Here is a 17,247-nt window from a genome sequence, read left to right as displayed (position 1 = left end):
ACCATCAACAGGTTTACGCAGCTGGACGCGTACCCTCTCCCCCACATATCCGATCTGGTAAATAGGATTGCGCATTATAAGGTCTTCTCCACGGTGGATCTTAAGTCCGCCTACCACCAGCTCCCCATCCGCACTAGTGACCGCAAATACACTGCCTTCGAGGCAGATGGGCGGCTCTATCACTTCTTAAGGGTTCCCTTCGGTGTCACCAACGGGGTCTCGGTCTTCCAGCGCGAGATGGACCGAATGGTTAACCGGTACGGTTTACGGGCAACGTTCCCGTATCTCGATAATGTCACCACCAGCGGCCACGGCCAGCAGGACCACGGCACCAACCTCCGAAAATTCCTCCAGACCGCAAAGATCCTTAACCTTACATAAAACAAGGATGCATGCGTGTTTAGCACCGACCGCCTAGCCATCCTCGGCTACGTCGTGCGAAATGGAGTTTATAGGCCCCGACCCTGAACGCATGCGCCCCCTTATGGAGTTCCCCCTCCCTCACTGCTCCAAGGCCCTGAAGCGCTGCCTAGGGTTTTTCTCTTTACTATGCCCAGTGGGGCCCCAACTATGCGGACAAGGCCCGTCCCCTGATCCAATCCACAGCTTTTCCCCTGTCGATAGAGGCCCGCCAGGCCTTCAGCCGCATCAAAGCAAGCATTGCAAAGGCCACGATGCACGCCATCGACGAGTCCCTCCCCTTCCAGGTCGAGAGCGACGCGTCTGACGTAGCTCTGGCGGCCACCCTCAACCAAGCGGGCAGACCCGTAGCCTTCTCACGTACCCTCCATGCTTCCAGAATCCGCCATTCCTCAGTCGAAAAGAAGGCCCAGGCCATAGTAGAAGCTGTGCGACATTGGAGGCATTACCTGGCCGGCAGGACATTCACTCTCCTCACTGACTAACGGTCGGTTGCTTTCATGTTTGATAATGCACAACGGGGCAATATAAAAAACGATAAGATCTTGCGGTGAAGGATCGAACTCTCCACCTACAACTACGAGATCTTGTATCGTCCCGGGAAGCTAACCGAGCCTCTTGATGCCTTGTCCCGCGGCACATGTGCCAACGCACAAGTGGACCGCCTCCGGGCCCTCCACGAGGACCTCTGTCACCCGGAGGTCACTCACTTTTTCCACTTTATCAAGACCCGCAACCTGCCCGACTCCATCGAGGAGGTCAGGACAGCCACCAGGGACTGCCAAATCTGCGCGGAGTGCAAACCGCACTTCTACCGGCCAGAGAAAGCGCACCTGATAAAGGCTTTCCATCCCTTTGAATGCCTCAGCATGGACTTCAAAGGCCCCCTCCCCTCCACCGACTGCAACACGTACTTCCTGAACGTGATTGACGAGTACTCCCGGTTCCCATTCGCCATTCCCTGCCCCGACATGACCGCAACCACCGTCATCAAGGCCCTCCATAGTATCTTTATGCTGTTCGGGTTCCCCGCTTACATACACAGTGATAGGGGTCCTCCTTTATGAGCGACAAACTGCGTCAATTCCTGCTCAGCAAGGGCATTGCCTCGAGCAGGACGACCAGTTACAACCCCCGGGTAAAGGACAGGTAGAGAGGGAGAATGGAACGATCTGGAAGACTGTCCTACTGGCCCTACGGTCCAGGAATCTCCCAGTCTCCCGCTGGCAGGAAGTCCTCCCAGATGCCCTCCACTCCATTCGGTCACTGCTCTGTACCACAACCAACCAAACACCTCACGAATGTCTCCTTGTCTTCCCCAGGAAGTCCTCCTCTGGGACCTCGCTCCCGACCTGGCTGTCAGCTCCCGGACCCATCCTGCGGGCGCACAAGTCGGACCAGTTTGTCGAGAGGGTCCATCTTCCCCACGCTAACCCCCAGTACGCCTACGGGCCACGTGCCGCCCCGTTATATTGATCTGGGATTGAACCCGAGCACTTTGGATGTGCGGCTCTGTCATAAATGAGCGATCAGTGGCGTTTGTGACGGAGGTGACTTTTAAAAATCCTGTCCTATAAAACCATCTACTATCGAGCTCAGCAGAATTAGGTTTTGAGTAGCCTTAAGTCTGAACCCAGAGGCACGCACGGCTCCATGAGCATTTTTTTTTTTTTTTATAAATCAAAAGCAACAGGAGAAAAATCAGGCTTCCCATTTCTTGAAGGACTACAAATTTTGAATTTGATGCGTGAAATCATGCCTTCGGTATCAGTGGCTCGTGAAATTAAATCGACAGGATTGTAACGTCGCAGTCGGAATTCTCCACTATAAAAACACGAGGAGCTGTCCACAAGCAGCTGTAGCCATAGTCAACAGCTGAGCTGTTGAAAGCCAATCCCTCCGCCACACAGTTCACACAAAGAATGTTGCTGTTACAAGCAAACAGAAAGACCTGCCGATATGTAGCACTATGATAGACTACCGTGATAGACTAAACAGCTGCATTCATAGTCTGTAGGTAGGTCTCAAAAAATATTTAGCCATTTGGTTTTAGCAGTCTATTGTCTAATTTATCTCTGAATGAATGATTATACTAAGATTGCTGGGCAAGAATTTTGAAAATGAGGGGGAAACACAAAGGAAAAATTCAAGTGGACCAATAAAAAAAAAAGGATATACTGCAAATGGATCAATGTGGAAGTGCCCCATTGCCCAGAAAAGTTGCGTGTGCTGTACCACAACCAGGATATAGGGAGCTTTAGGCAGCTAAAATATTTTTTAAAGTATTAGGTGCCCTGTAGCTCAGGAATATATTCTCCTATAATTACCCAAGTCAGTGGGATGGCTAAAATTTGTCTTTTATTTGCCCCCTTTGAAATCCATCCGTGACCAAATGCTTTCAACTCCTTCTGTCAGTTGAACTTGAACCCAAGTCTCACAATTAAGTACATGCAAACAGGTGGCTCGGCTGGAGAATGGTTGCACTTATGGCCAAAAATCAAACCAACATTTATTGTCTTCATGGGCTCAAACTTGGTGGAATATTACAAAGTGCAGCTGCAAGAAAAAAAAATCCAGCTACAGTGATCTACACTGAACACATAGCAAAGGCAACAATGGTATGATTGTTTCCATCGCCCATTCACAAATCCATGAGAAGGAATGGTTACGTGCTGTATTTCTACGCAACACTGTACACCACGGGTTTGAGTAGTTGCACAACAAAAACGATTGACACTGGTCACCCATACAGTAGGCTTCACATACTTGGCCTGAATTTTCACAAAGCGGCAAGGGCTCTGCACCTCAGCCAAAATGCCGCCGGAGCATAGGATTGGAAGTCCCACCTCTGAACCCGGCACTCACCATTTTATCCAGGGGTGGGGGTGGGGGATGGAAAAAGCATAAGATCAACTTCTCTTGTAATAAAGGACAGCAAAGGCAGCATGGTGGCGCAGTGGTTAGCACTGGGACTGCGACGCTGAGGACCCGGGTTCGAATCCCGGCCCTGGGTCACTGTCCGTGTGGAGTTTGCACATTCTCCTCGTGCCTGCGTGGGTCTCACTCCCACAACCCAAAGATGGGCAGGGTAGGTGGATTGGCCACGCTAAATTGCCCCTTAATTGGAAAAAAATGAATTGAGTACTCTAAATTTATACATTAAAAAATAAATAAATAAAGGACAGCATTCCATTAGCCTTCTTGATTATGTGCAGTATCCGTGCACTAATTTTTTGAGACTTGTGCACAAGAACACCTAAATCCCTCTGCACCTTAGAATTCTGCAGTCGTTCTCCATTTAAGTGATACTTCACTATTTTTGTTATTCTTCTTACCAAAGTGAGCAACTTAACATTTTAATCCCCCTGTCAGATGTTTGCTCATTCACTCAACCTACCTATATCTCTCGGCAAACTCTTCTTCACAACATACTTTCCTGAGTATCCAATTCTTTTTCCCAATTAAGGGGCAATTTTAGCGTGGCCAATTCACCCACCCTGCCCATCTTTTTGGGTTGTGGGGGTGAGACCCACACAGACACAGGGAGAATGTGCAAACTCCACACGGCCTGTGACCCAGGGCCTGGATGGACCCCGGGTCCTGAGCGCCGTGAGGCAGCAGTGATAACCACTGCGCCACTATGCCGCCCATACGTTCCTACATATCTCTGTGTTGTCTGCAAATTTAATAATAATCTTCATTATTGTCAGAAGTAGGCTCACATTAACATTGCAATGAAGTTACTGTGAAAATCCGAACGTTGCCACACCCCAGCGCCTGTTAAGGGAGAATTCAGAATGTCCAATTCACCGAACAAGCACGTCTTTTGGGACTTGTGGGAGGAAACCCATGTAGAGGCGGGGAGAACATGCACACTCCGCACAGTGACTCAAACCAGGAATCGAACCTGGGACCCTGGCGCTGTGAAGCAACACTGTGGAGTGGGTAGGGGCATGATGTGGCATGAGTAGACAAGGGTGGGAAATGGAGAGTGTGGAGGGCTGAGAACATGTGGGCTATACATCTGATTCTTGTTTTTATTGCAACTAGGACCAAGTTCTAAAGTGCCAAGGCAGCCCTTTAAAACAGCTCGCCCTGCATTGCTTTTGTTGAGAATCCAACTGTTTGGAGAAATTTCTGCGAAGGCACGTTTGTGGAGTCAAGAATCTTCCCAATTCTGTGCACCCGACTCAGGACAAAAACCTGGCCCTTTGTAGTCATTTCTGTACAATGAAAAAGATGCAGTCATTGCTTGTCCACTGTTTGGTATTTAATATCAGTATCAACAGCCACACAGCAGGTTGATCATATTGACCAGAATTCTCCGATCGTTGGGCTTGACTTTTCCCGCTCGAAGCACACCCCTGCCAGAGGGTTTCTCGATGATGTGGGAAATCCCATTGGCTAGCGGCGGGAGGATAGAATCCTGCTGCCAGCGAACGGCGCGTCACTGGGTAACATGCGGCTGGGGGAACCAGAGAATCCCACCCAGTATTTAGCCCAACATAATGCATTGATGCTAATGCGTTAGCTCCAAAGAATTATGCCTACTAACAATGCTAACATTTGTTTACACACATGGCCCATCGTTTTGAGACTGTTACATTATCCTTAAAGAAATATCAACTGGGGGCCATTTTAGCTCTGCTGGCTGGACAGCTGGTTTGTGATGCAGAGCGAGACCAACAGCGCGGGTTCAATTCCTGCCTTCTCAACCTTGCCCCTCGCCTGAGTTGTGGTGATCCTCAGGTTAAATCACCACCAGTCAGCTCTTCCGTTCAAAGGGAAAAACAGCCCCTGGTCATCTGGAACTATGGCAACTTTAATTGATATGTATCCCATATCCCAGGGTGCCTCGACCGCACTGCAGTCATGTGCCGAGAAACAACGTAACAGTCTATGAGCCACATGCAGAGGTGCATGAATATACTTGATGATTCTGCAGTATTTTGTGTCTGAACTGTGATTATTTATAAGTTATCGTAACGAGAAGCAATAACAGACACACTGTAATATTGTCATTTATGTTGAATGAGTTAGAGAAACATCCTTTCACCTGTAGGACCTGCATTTGCACCGACAAGATGGATGAGATGCAAGCATACTCTCCTTGCCAGATATAAAGGTCTATTTGAAAACTACTCCAATCTTAACCCCAGTTCCCAACAGATACAGCTACACGGCGTACAGCAAGTTCCTGAACTCAGGCACCCCAACAAAGAACAAAGAAGAAAGAAAAGTACAGCACAGGAACAGGCCCTTCGGCCCTCCAAGCCCGTGCCGACCATGCTGCCCGTCTAAACTAAAATCTTCTACCCTTCCTGGATCCGTATCCTTCTATTCCCATCCTATTCATGTATTTGTCAAGATGCCCCTTAAATGTCACTATCGTCCCTGCTTCCACCACCTCCTCCGGCAGCGAGTTCCAGGCACCCACTACCCTCTGTATAAAAAAAAACTTGCCTCGTACATCTCCTCTAAACCTATGCCCCCAAGTAATTGACCCCTCTGCCCTGGGGAAAAGCCTCTGACTATCCACTCTGTCTATGCCCCTCATAATTTGGTAGACCTCTATCAGGTCGCCCCCTCAACCTTCGTCGTTCCAGTGAGAACAAACAGAGTTTATTCCTCCTCCTCATAGATAATGCCCTCCATACCAAGCAACATCCTGGTAAATCTCTTCTGCACTCTCTCTAAATCCTCCACATCCTCCACATGTGGCGACCAGAATTGAACACTATACTCCAAGTGAGGCCTAACTAAGGCTCTTAGTTCAAACTATTTGATCAGCCAAGAATAGATTGAACTCATCCAATCGAAAGAGGCAAATTCAAGATCCCGTGGGAGTCCAGCACTCTGAGCTACTGATCAAAATGCAAAATAAATCTTTAAACCTGTTGGAACTAATCCGGTTACACGACACAGACATTTACACAAGTTATTTTACTAAGGACATTAATTCCATGAAGACACTAAAGTTTTTACCTGCTCTGCTCCCACCATGCTGATTGGCTTGCACTTGAAGAGATGGTTGATAAACTTTGGAATGAAGGAGCTGTGTAATTAAAAACAAAAATAGCATCAAACATGACATTCTGAAATAAAAAGGCTGAACAAAAATAAAATACCTGCCTCGGTGAGGAAATTTGTTTCAAGCACGGCACTGCGTTGAATGGTGTAGCAAAGATGCCAATTCAAACCAAAGACCCTCATGTGGCGAGTTCCCAATCTCAGCCACATTGGCAGGGGTTGGTCAGGTGCTTCCCCACGTCCATCATTATGCATCGCCCATGCCCAGTTGCATACCATATGATTAGGATACAACATAATCTCCAAACTAAGAATCAAGATCTTTTGGTGTGCAGTACCAGATTGCAGTAATGAAACCCGGCACCAGGGGCTGGATTCTCTGGGCCCCCCCCCCCCCCCCAGCCGCGTGTTTCTAGCCGTCGTACCATTCGCTTGCGGCGGGATTCTCTACTCCGGCCGCTTCCCATTGAAGCCACCCCACGCCGCCGGGAAACCTACGGGCGGGGGTGCGCTGCCGACAGGAACAGAGAATCCCAACGGCCGGAAAATTCCAACCCAGATAAATTGCACCGATACTTCAGTTTTTGAAATGTTCAAACAGCTGGCTGGAATTGATAACTGTGGAAGCAGTTATCGGGAGCAGGGTTGCTGGCTGCTTATCCTACTAGCCAGCAAGCCATGAATGATATTGGGATCTATCAAAAAGGGAGAAACTATTAAAAGATGTCCACAAAAAAAAGACATTTGAATAAATATACCAAACTGCATAGTTGAAGCCTTTCTGGTACCACATAGATTATAATTAAGTGATACAGAAAACAGCTGCTGATCAACCATTAGATATTTTGATACAAATAGGTCCAGTGAGAAACAGAAACAAATGAGTTGAAGCAAAGATGAAGGAGGTGAATTGCAGACGGCCGCGTTGGCGAGATCGCGGTCCATATTTAACGGCACTTAGTGCTAGAAATTACCCCATGAGCTTCTCGTCATTACTGGTTGTCTCGCCGCCTGATTCGCCAGACTCGTGCCTCAGCGACTCGCCACTAATAAGGAGCTGATTTTAAACACTCCCTCACCACTCACTCCCAGGCAACACACAAGGATGGCAGCGCGCAGACCTGCTGCTCGGTTTGGGAATGCCGACCTGGCCAGGCTTCTCGACGCCGTCGATGCGGGATGGGACATCCTGTTCCCCTGAGGGGGTTGGAGGACCAGCAGTAGGGTCACCAATACCACCTCGTAGACAGTGGCAGCCAGTACGGGCTGCATGACCAGGAGGACCAGCGTACAATGTAGGAAGAAGGCCAACTACCTCCACCGAACTGCAAGGGTAGGTTACCCCCTCCCTCCCCCACCCCACACACACACACACACACACACACACTAACCACTGGCTGATACCACACACTCTCCCCACATCTGATCTTCGTTCTTGCTCCTTGAAACCCACTGGCACACACCAGCACAATCCCTTCATGTCCAGGTGCGGTGCCCACACATGCCACCTGCTATAGATACCCCCCTGACCCATCAAGCATGCGGCTCACAATACCCGTTCTATGTCTCTGCAGGAGACTTTAGTCCATAATAAACAGGAAATGGCCAAGTCGGGGGAGGGAGTCTCAGAGATTCGAGTCCTTATCCCCTGTGAGAAACAGGCAGTTGAAATCGCGGGGTTGGCAGAGAAGAGAGCAGTCACTGTGGATGTCCTAGGATGTAGCTGTCGTGCACACATACATGTGCATGATCCGAAGGTGGTGTTTGCATAAGAGTTGAATATTCAGGGAGTGGAACCCCTTCCTGTGAATGAAGGGCACACCTTGATGCCCCAATGCACGCAAGGTGACGTGTTTGCCATCTATTGCCCCTTGGACTGGGGCGTTCCAGCAATGGCGCAGAATCCTGCAGCTCGGGCATCTTGGCGGGCCTGGTCCAGCTCAAAGTTGATAAAAAGTCTGTTGCCTGGGCATCATGGATGTACTTGTGGGCTGTAGCTTGGGAAATGCCGCACCAGTCCCCGCTCAAGCCCATGAATGAACCGGTTGCAGAGGGATTCAGGGCTGTGGTGACCTTCCAGGCCACTGGGAGCGGGTGTCCTCCTCCTCCATGGGATGCCAGGTCCGTGAGGACATGGCACGGGTGCCGTACTATCTCTGTCGAGACAGAGTCTCCTGCGGCACAGACTGTCTGTCATCTACTCAAAAGACCAATGATGCCTGTACACCTTGAGGCATCGCTGGCGTCCTGGGTTCCTCCTCGGTCTGATGGGCGGCCGGGTCTTCAGGATGTGCGGCGGCCCCCTGCACATGGGGGGCCGCCTCCAGCCTGCGTCGTCGCTGCTGCCGCCTTCTCTCTGCCTGCCTCGTCTGCCACCAGCACTGTTCCAGCCATATTGTTATATCTGTAAGGAATTGGATAAAGTGAGAGACCGACAATAGGACCCTCAAATCCCCCACCCTTACGTGTCCCGCCTTCTCTCAGAGTGCCATCCACTGAGCCAGTTGTGCTGGAAAACCTTGCTCTGCACACTCGCCCCCGGCCAAAGCAGAAGCCCCTAGACTCCAGACCCCAGCTGGGAACATTAAGGAGACCGTGCTCAGGTGCCCTCCCCTGATCCACACACTTATCCTATGGTGTGAGGATATCCCCAGTGTGAAGCCCAGCTTGTAAATGTTTAATAGCTGCTGCCTCTATGGTGCTGATGCCTCTAGAGTTCAGGCAAACCGTTCAGGGTTCAAAGTTAGATTGAAATGCAATGCAATAATCATCGTCTGTGACATGGCACATGTAGCCACGAGAAACAACTTGAGAATATTTTGTATATTAAATGGTCAACAGCAACAAAGATTTGAAAATCAACTCTGTAACATTCCACATATCACAATAACATCAAACAAGGAAAAGTCAGCATTCCATATTAGTATCAATACAAAGCTACTTCAGTTCATTTTCACAATAAAACCAAACACACGGGGGGCGCGAAACAGGCACGGGGACGACCAATTCTGTCCCCACAGGGGGCCAGAACGGCGCTGGAGCGGTTTACGCCGCTCCAGTCTCCCTTCCTGGCATCAAATGGGCGCCGCATCAATCTGCGCATGCGCGGGGGACTTCTTCAGCACGCCGGCCCCGACTCAACATGGCGTCGGTGTTCAAGGGCCGGCCGTACAGGAAAGTAGGCCCAGGGGGAGGGAGAGGCCGGCCCACCGATCGGTGGGCCCCGATCGCGGGCCAGACCCCATCGGAGGCCGCCCGGTGAAGGATCACTTTTCCCCGCCCCACAGGCCGCTCCCCCGATCCTTCACGCAGAGTTCCCGCCGGCAGCGTCCAGGGGTGAACGGCGCCGGCAGGACTCTGTCGTATCCGCGCGGCCGCTCGGCCCGGAGAATCGTTGGCCCCGCCGATTCCAGCAGCCCGCAGCCGGCGCCGCGTAAAACGCGCCGGCGCAAATGGCGCTGATTCTCCGCACATCGGAGAATCGCGCGCCGGCGTCGGGGCGTCATGGCGCGGTTGCGGCGATTCTCTGGCCCGACCCGGGGCTCGGAGAATCGGCCCCATGGTATCACCCTTCGCAGGTTCCTCAACAGAAACGGAGGGCGAGCCTGAGAATGTGTTATCTTGTCCAGAGCTTTGTTGTAGAAATGATCTGTCCATCAATATGTTACTTGTTCCATGCATCAATGCCATTCTCCATCCAGTAGCCGCAGCTGTGCAGGCCCCTCCCACAAGGCCCAATCTCACCAGAACCAAGTCCTGGCATCCACAAATTCCACTGGTACTCAAGGTGCAGCTGAACATCCTTAACTTCCAGCATGTTTAACCCTGTGGTGATGTGCCAGTTACATGCAGCACTCACCACACCAGCGACGAAAGAATCAGCAATCTGCAAAAGCATTGTTCAATGGTGTCATCAGGTGGTCCATTTGGAACAATGTTGTGCACCAGATCCCACAGCATCTTCTTGCTTCAGACCGGATTGCCTTCTGGACTCAAATATCCACATGAGCGTTCCAGGACCCAGGTATTTAGAAAAACTGTCCTTTCCGGCAACAGAAAAGGAAACAGCATTTGCAGGCATTTGCAATCACTAGCAAGCAGCAAACACAATCTGCAGCTGTGACGTGCTCTCACAATCAACGAGGCCAATTCCTCATTAGCGATAGCCATCAGTTGTGAAGCTAGAGGCTGCTCACAGTCAAAGGAAGTTAACGGGATCTTGGGGAACTAAGAGCAGGGCTCTGTCCTGGAAGTGTTTAGTAGGACAGGCAGCAGCTGTATTTGCCCCTGTAACAGGTATCCACAATATTTCAAAATGGCAAAATTGGGTGAAACATCTTTATCCGGGAGGGTCATTGAATTTGGTTATGATCGATAATTGTTTACTTGGACTGGCATGTACTCTTTTGGCAGCCACTAAATCAGGTGACTTTACAGGGACACTGATAAACCACAGCTTTAGACTCAGAATGTAATCGTTAACATCCATTGTGAACTCTTATAGTGGGACCACTCCTTGAGTAGAACATGCATAAACAGCTGATATTACAGGGGAACAATGAAGCAAAATAATCAATATTAAAATTGGAGGAGAAAAGTGAGCCAAAATAGTCAGCTTTCTCTACAGTGGAGCATAACTTCAGGATAGAAAAAACAGGAGTCGGATTCACAAAGTTTATGAGGCAAGGGACCTCGCAGATGTAGTACTGTTGGAGGATCAGGAAGATAACAGCTGCTATTCCTTTAGTACAAGATTCAGTTGAAAAAACTTTCTATTCCGCCATATTAATATATTAAAGTAAAAAGGGTTGATCATTTGTTCACATTAATTCACTTTTAAGTACCGTGAATCATGCCGTATTAAGACAATCCCATTTTTCCAACCACCCCCCCCCCCCGCCCCCAAATCCTGTTTTGCAGATGCTCTATTGTTTCAGCCCAACAAATTTACCTCTTACTGGGTGCAAAGGCACAAGCAGAAAATATGGGCTGTGTTGCAAAGGTGTGCGGGAGCTTAAGACATGCTCATTCTTTGCATGGATTCCAATAGCATTTAAAATGGTGACCACCCACATCTGTGGTTCACTTTTATACTCAGCGTGTAAGTCAACCCCCGTTATTAGAGGGATTTTCGAGGCTTCAAAGGTCGACCTATAAGCCGGCATCTACGGTACGTTCGGTGGCCTAAGAGGAACAGACAATGGCAACTAAAATAAGGCCAATTAATTTGACCAGGTTTAAGAGTAAGAAAAGACCTGGAAACACTTTCTAGGAGACGAATGACTTCAGATAGATCTCTTTGTTGGCACATAGGTTCATGGACAATCGCTGTTAAGAATTATATTATTTCCTTGTTTGACACATATTATCCAGAGAAGATGAGTGCCAATCAGTGTAGATGACAGGGTGGCATGTGGCGCAGTGGATAGCACTGGGACTGTGGCGCTGAGGACCCGGGTTCGAATCCCGGCCCTGAGTCACTGTCCGTGTGGAGTTTGCACATTCTCCCCATGTCTGCATGGGTTTCACCCCCACAACCCAAAGATGTGCAGGTTAGATGGATTGGCCACGCCAATTGAGTACTCTAAATTTTTTTTAATTAAAAAAAAAAAAAATCAGTGTAGATGACATGCAGAAAGAAGCATGTAGTAAAAGCCTCATATTGAGAAGATGTGTTTCTGGATGAGTGAGATACTGAGGAAAAGAAAAATCAAGGCTTGAAGAGGGCAGAGAATTCAAGGAACGAATAACCTTCCAACCTCTGTGCAGTGCGAGTCAAATTCTACAGGTTTTCTACAAAGATTTATTAAACTCCACCGCCCAATGTTCGACAAAAAAATTCTAAAGTAAGTTTAAAGTAAAAGAAAATCACGGCTAAATGTCCCCAAAATAACACTGGTTCACTATTTAATCCTCAAAATATTAATTGAACTAGAAAGCAAATGGGCACAAGGCAAACTATCTGCATAGGACAGGTGGTCATTTAATCAAATGTTCCCAGAGGGGCAAGGTTTCACCGTATCTTTCTTTTCAGTTATGGGCCATAATATACTAGCAGCAGAGGACCTCAAGGTCAACAGGATTTGTAAATACTGTAAGTAGGAGATTACAGGCATAAGACTGGTCTATTTCTGCCACACATTACTCAGTGGTAACACATCTTTAACCCCATTATCACTTTAGCAGCACGCATGTGTAAGATCACATGTCAAAACAAGTGATTAAAAACATAAGCTTCATGCATCTCATGATTTCATTGTGTAGCTATTAGAACTTCTGTGGCATTGCTCATTGTGTATCAGGCGGTTTGCCCCTTGCAACAACAGCACTACTACGAAGTTTAGTAAGGTATTAAAGCTGCGGATTGCTTTGGGACGTAAAAGAGAATTGGATGCACTGGGGACATTAACCCGAGTAAGTGTGTCTGAAATCTCTACTTATAATTTGGCTGATCATTATTGCATTTTCTGGCAATGAAAGTCTTTGTGGATTTGATTGTTTCTCGCAGTGAATGGCCTTATTCAGGAGGCAGAGAAAATAAATGCAACCAGAAAGGAAAAATTGTATTCCCCATGGAATTTTTAAGTGGGTGGAGATGGGGTTGCCGGGCCGCAGAGGCTGACAACAAAAAAAATGAACATTCCTTTACCTTCAACCCCTGCTCAGAAAAAAAACGTGATGGAGGAAACAAGAGACCAAAGAACTAAATAGAGCCTGTGATTATTTAGGAGTTGCGCTGTACTCTTGAGGGTCACTGTTAGTGCAAACAGCGTTTCCAATTACTTCTGCAGTAGAGGGAGCGAGCCGCCAGCAAGTCCTCGATATTCGGTTCAACTAAAACAAGTGACAAGCCACCACGCTGGTGAACAGCACAACTGACCCACTCTGCTTATCACCTTTGTGTGCGTTTATTTTAAATTAAATCACTGCAAATGTTGCACAACACACCGCAGACTCAAAAGTTGGAAGCTAATCAAATGATGAAACAAACGACTGAAAGGAGCAGCTTTGGGGACATATCCACAGCCTAGTGCTAAACTTAAGACAAATAATTTCCTTGTGTCTACGTCCAATTGATCTTTTCGGAAGATGGGATCAAGTCATTCGTTTATATGGAATCTAATGCTTCTAGTTTCTTCAACTCAAAGCAATGACACCAGAAAAGAAATGCAAAACACATATGCTCTTTCCTATTTTACGAAGCATCGTAAAGCATACACAGCACAGAAACAGGCAATTCAGCCTAAAGGTCCACCCTGGATCCACAGGAGTATCTTTTCAACCACCCTGATCAAACCCCATCAATGTATCCTTCTATTCAGTGGCACAGTGGTTAGCACTGCTGCGTCTCAGCGCAAGGACCCAGGTACAATTCTGGCCTTGGACGACTGTCTGGAGTTTGCACATCCTCCCAAGGCCAGAATTCTGCGTGGGTTTACTCCGGGTGCTTCGGTTTCTTCCCACAGTCCAAAGATGTGCGGGTTAGGTGGATTGGCCATGCTAAATTGACCCTTAAGTGTCCAAAAGGTTGGGTGGGGTTACATGGACAGGGTAGGGTGCTTTTTCCAAGGGTCGGTGCAGACTCGATGGGCTGAATTACCTCCTTTTGCACTGTAGGGATTCTATGATTCTATTCCTTAGTCCTTCACATACTCACCTAGTTTCCAATTTTGCAATGGAGCCTGGAAGGGGTCCTAAGGTGTTGCAGGAGATGTAGACCCTGAGCTATTTTTTTTTTTTTTAAATAATATTTTATTGAAAATTTTTGGTCAACCAACACAGTACATTGTGCATCCTTTACACAACTTTATAACAATACAGATAATAATGACCTTTTTTATTTAAACAAGAACAAAAGAAAACAACAACAAATAAATAAATATTAAATAACAAAAATAAAAACTAGCCCTAATTGGCAACTGCCTTGTCTCAGGCCACACACACCGCCCCCCCCCCCCGCCCCCCCCAAGTCCTGGGCTGCTGCTGCTGCCTTCTTTTTTCCCCCATCTATCTTTCCGCAAGATATTCGACGAACGGTTGCCACCGCCTGGTAAACCCTTGAGCCGACCCCCTTAGGACGAACTTAATCCGCTCTAACTTTATGAACCCCGCCATATCATTTATCCAGGTCTCCACCCCCGGGGGCTTGGCTTCTTTCCACATTAGCAATATCCTGCGCCGGGCTACTAGGGACGCAAAGGCCAAAACATCGGCCTCTCTCGCCTCCTGCACTCCCGGCTCTTGTGCAACCCCAAATATAGCCAACCCCCAGCTTGGTTCGACCCGGACTCCTACTACTTTCGAAAGCACCTTTGTCACCCCCATCCAAAACCCCTGTAGTGCCGGGCATGACCAAAACATATGGGTATGATTCGCTGGGCTTCTCGAGCACCTCGCACACCTATCCTCCACCCCAAAAAATTTACTGAGCCGTGTTCCAGTCATATGTGCCCTGTGTAATACCTTAAACTGAATCAGGCTTAGCCTGGCGCACGAGGACGATGAGTTTACCCTGTTTAGGGCATCTGCCCACAGCCCCTCCTCGATCTCCTCCCCTAGCTCTTCTTCCCATTTCCCTTTTAGTTCGTCCACCATAGTCTCCCCTTCATCCCTCATTTCCCTATATATATCCGACACCTTACCGTCCCCCACCCATTTCTTCGAGATGACTCTGTCCTGCACCTCTTGTGTCGGGAGCTGCGGGAATTCCCTCACCTGTTGCCTCGCAAAAGCCCTCAATTGCATGTACCTGAATGCATTCCCTTGGGGCAACCCATATTTCTCAGTCAGCGCTCCCAGACTCGCGAACTTCCCATCCACAAATAGATCTTTCAATTGCGTTATACCTGCTCTTTGCCACATTCCATATCCCCCATCCATTCCCCCCGGGGCAAACCTATGGTTGTTTCTTATCGGGACCCCCCCCAATGCTCCGGTCTTTCCCCTATGTCGTCTCCACTGTCCCCAAATCTTCAGTGTAGCTACCACCACCGGACTCGTGGTATAGTTCCTTGGTGAGAACGGCAATGGGGCTGTCACCATAGCCTGCAGGCTGGTCCCCCTACAGGACGCCCTCTCTAATCTCTTCCACGCCGCTCCTTCCTCCTCTCCCATCCACTTACTCACCATTGAAATATTAGCGGCCCAATAATACTCACTTAGGCTCGGTAGTGCCAGCCCCCCCCTATCCCTACTACGCTGTAAGAATCCCTTCCTCACTCTCGGAGTCTTCCCGGCCCAAACAAAACCCATGATACTCTTTTCTATCCTTTTGAAAAAAGCCTTCGTGATCACCACCGGGAGGCACTGAAACACAAAGAGGAATCTCGGGAGGACCACCATCTTAACTGCCTGCACCCTCCCTGCCATTGACAATGCTACCATATCCCATCTCTTGAAATCTTCCTCCATCTGTTCCACCAACCGCGTCAAATTTAGCCTGTGCAATGTGCCCCAATTCTTAGCTATCTGGATCCCCAGGTAACGAAAGTCTCTTGTTACCTTCCTCAACGGTAGGTCTTCTATTTCTCTACTCTGCTCCCCTGGATGCACCACAAACAGCTCACTCTTCCCCATGTTCAATTTATACCCTGAAAAATCCCCAAACTCCCCAAGTATCCGCATTATTTCTGGCATCCCCTCCGCTGGATCCGCCACATATAGTAGCAGATCATCCGCATATAAAGATACCCGGTGTTCTTCTCCTCCCCTAAGTATTCCCCTCCATCTCTTGGAACCTCTCAGCGCTATCGCCAGGGGCTCAATCGCCAGTGCAAACAGTAATGGGGACAGAGGACATCCCTGCCTTGTCCCTCTATGGAGCCGAAAATATGCCGATCCCCGTCCATTCGTGACCACACTCGCCACTGGGGCCCTATACAACAGCTGCACCCATCTAACATACCCCTCTCCAAACCCAAATCTCCTCAACACCTCCCACAGATAATCCCATTCCACTCTATCAAATGCTTTCTCGGCATCCATCGCCACTACTATCTCCGTTTCACCCTCTGGTGGGGCCATCATCATTACCCCTAACAGCCTCCGTATATTCGTGTTCAGCTGTCTCCCCTTCACAAACCCAGTTTGGTCCTCATGAACCACCCCCGGGACACATTCCTCTATTCTCATTGCCATTACCTTGGCCAGGACCTTGGCATCCACATTGAGGAGGGAAATTGGTCTGTAGGACCCGCATTGTAGCGGATCCTTTTCCTTCTTTAAGAGAAGCGATATCGTTGCTTCTGACATAGTCGGGGGCAGTTGTCCCCTTTCCTTTGCCTCGTTAAAGGTCCTTGTCAGTAGCGGGGCGAGCAAGTCCAAATATTTTCTGTAAAATTCAACTGGGAATCCGTCCGGTCCCGGGGCCTTTCCCGTCTGCATGTTCCTAATTCCTTTCACCACTTCTTCTACCGTGATCTGTGCTCCCAGTCCCACCCTTTCCTGCTCTTCCACCTTGGGAATTTCCAGCCGATCCAAAAAATCCATCATTCTCTCCCTCCCATCCGGGGGTTGAGCTTCATACAATTTTTTATAAAATGTCTTGAACACTTCGTTCACTCTCTCCGCTCCCCGCTCCGTCTCTCCTTCCTCGTCCCTCACCCCCCCTATTTCCCTCGCTGCTCCCCTTTTCCTCAATTGGTGTGCCAGCAATCTGCTCGCCTTCTCTCCATATTCATACTGTACACCCTGCGCCTTCCTCCATTGTGCCTCTGCAGTGCCTGTAGTCAGCAAGTCAAATTCCACATGCAGCCTTTGTCTTTCCCTGTACAGTCCCTCCTCCGGTGCTTCCGCATA

The 17,247-nt window shown here is 48.8% G+C and overlaps 1 protein-coding gene across 1 annotated transcript in view; it reads right to left on the bottom strand.

Annotated features, from left to right (window-relative positions):
• Positions 1-17,247, bottom strand: part of vps53 (VPS53 subunit of GARP complex) — a 355,834-nt gene that overhangs the window by 55,251 nt on the left and 283,336 nt on the right. The window contains exon 19 of the mRNA XM_072469721.1: positions 6,406-6,475. Coding sequence (XP_072325822.1) covers positions 6,406-6,475 — 70 coding nt within the window. The remainder of the gene's footprint in view (positions 1-6,405; positions 6,476-17,247) is intronic.

The sequence above is a fragment of the Scyliorhinus torazame genome, chromosome 12 (genome assembly GCF_047496885.1).
Source record: "Scyliorhinus torazame isolate Kashiwa2021f chromosome 12, sScyTor2.1, whole genome shotgun sequence".
In the NCBI taxonomy this organism is placed as follows: Eukaryota; Metazoa; Chordata; class Chondrichthyes; order Carcharhiniformes; family Scyliorhinidae; genus Scyliorhinus; species Scyliorhinus torazame.
Note: the sequence above shows the minus strand (reverse complement) of the source record. Positions and strands in the feature narration are given on the sequence as shown.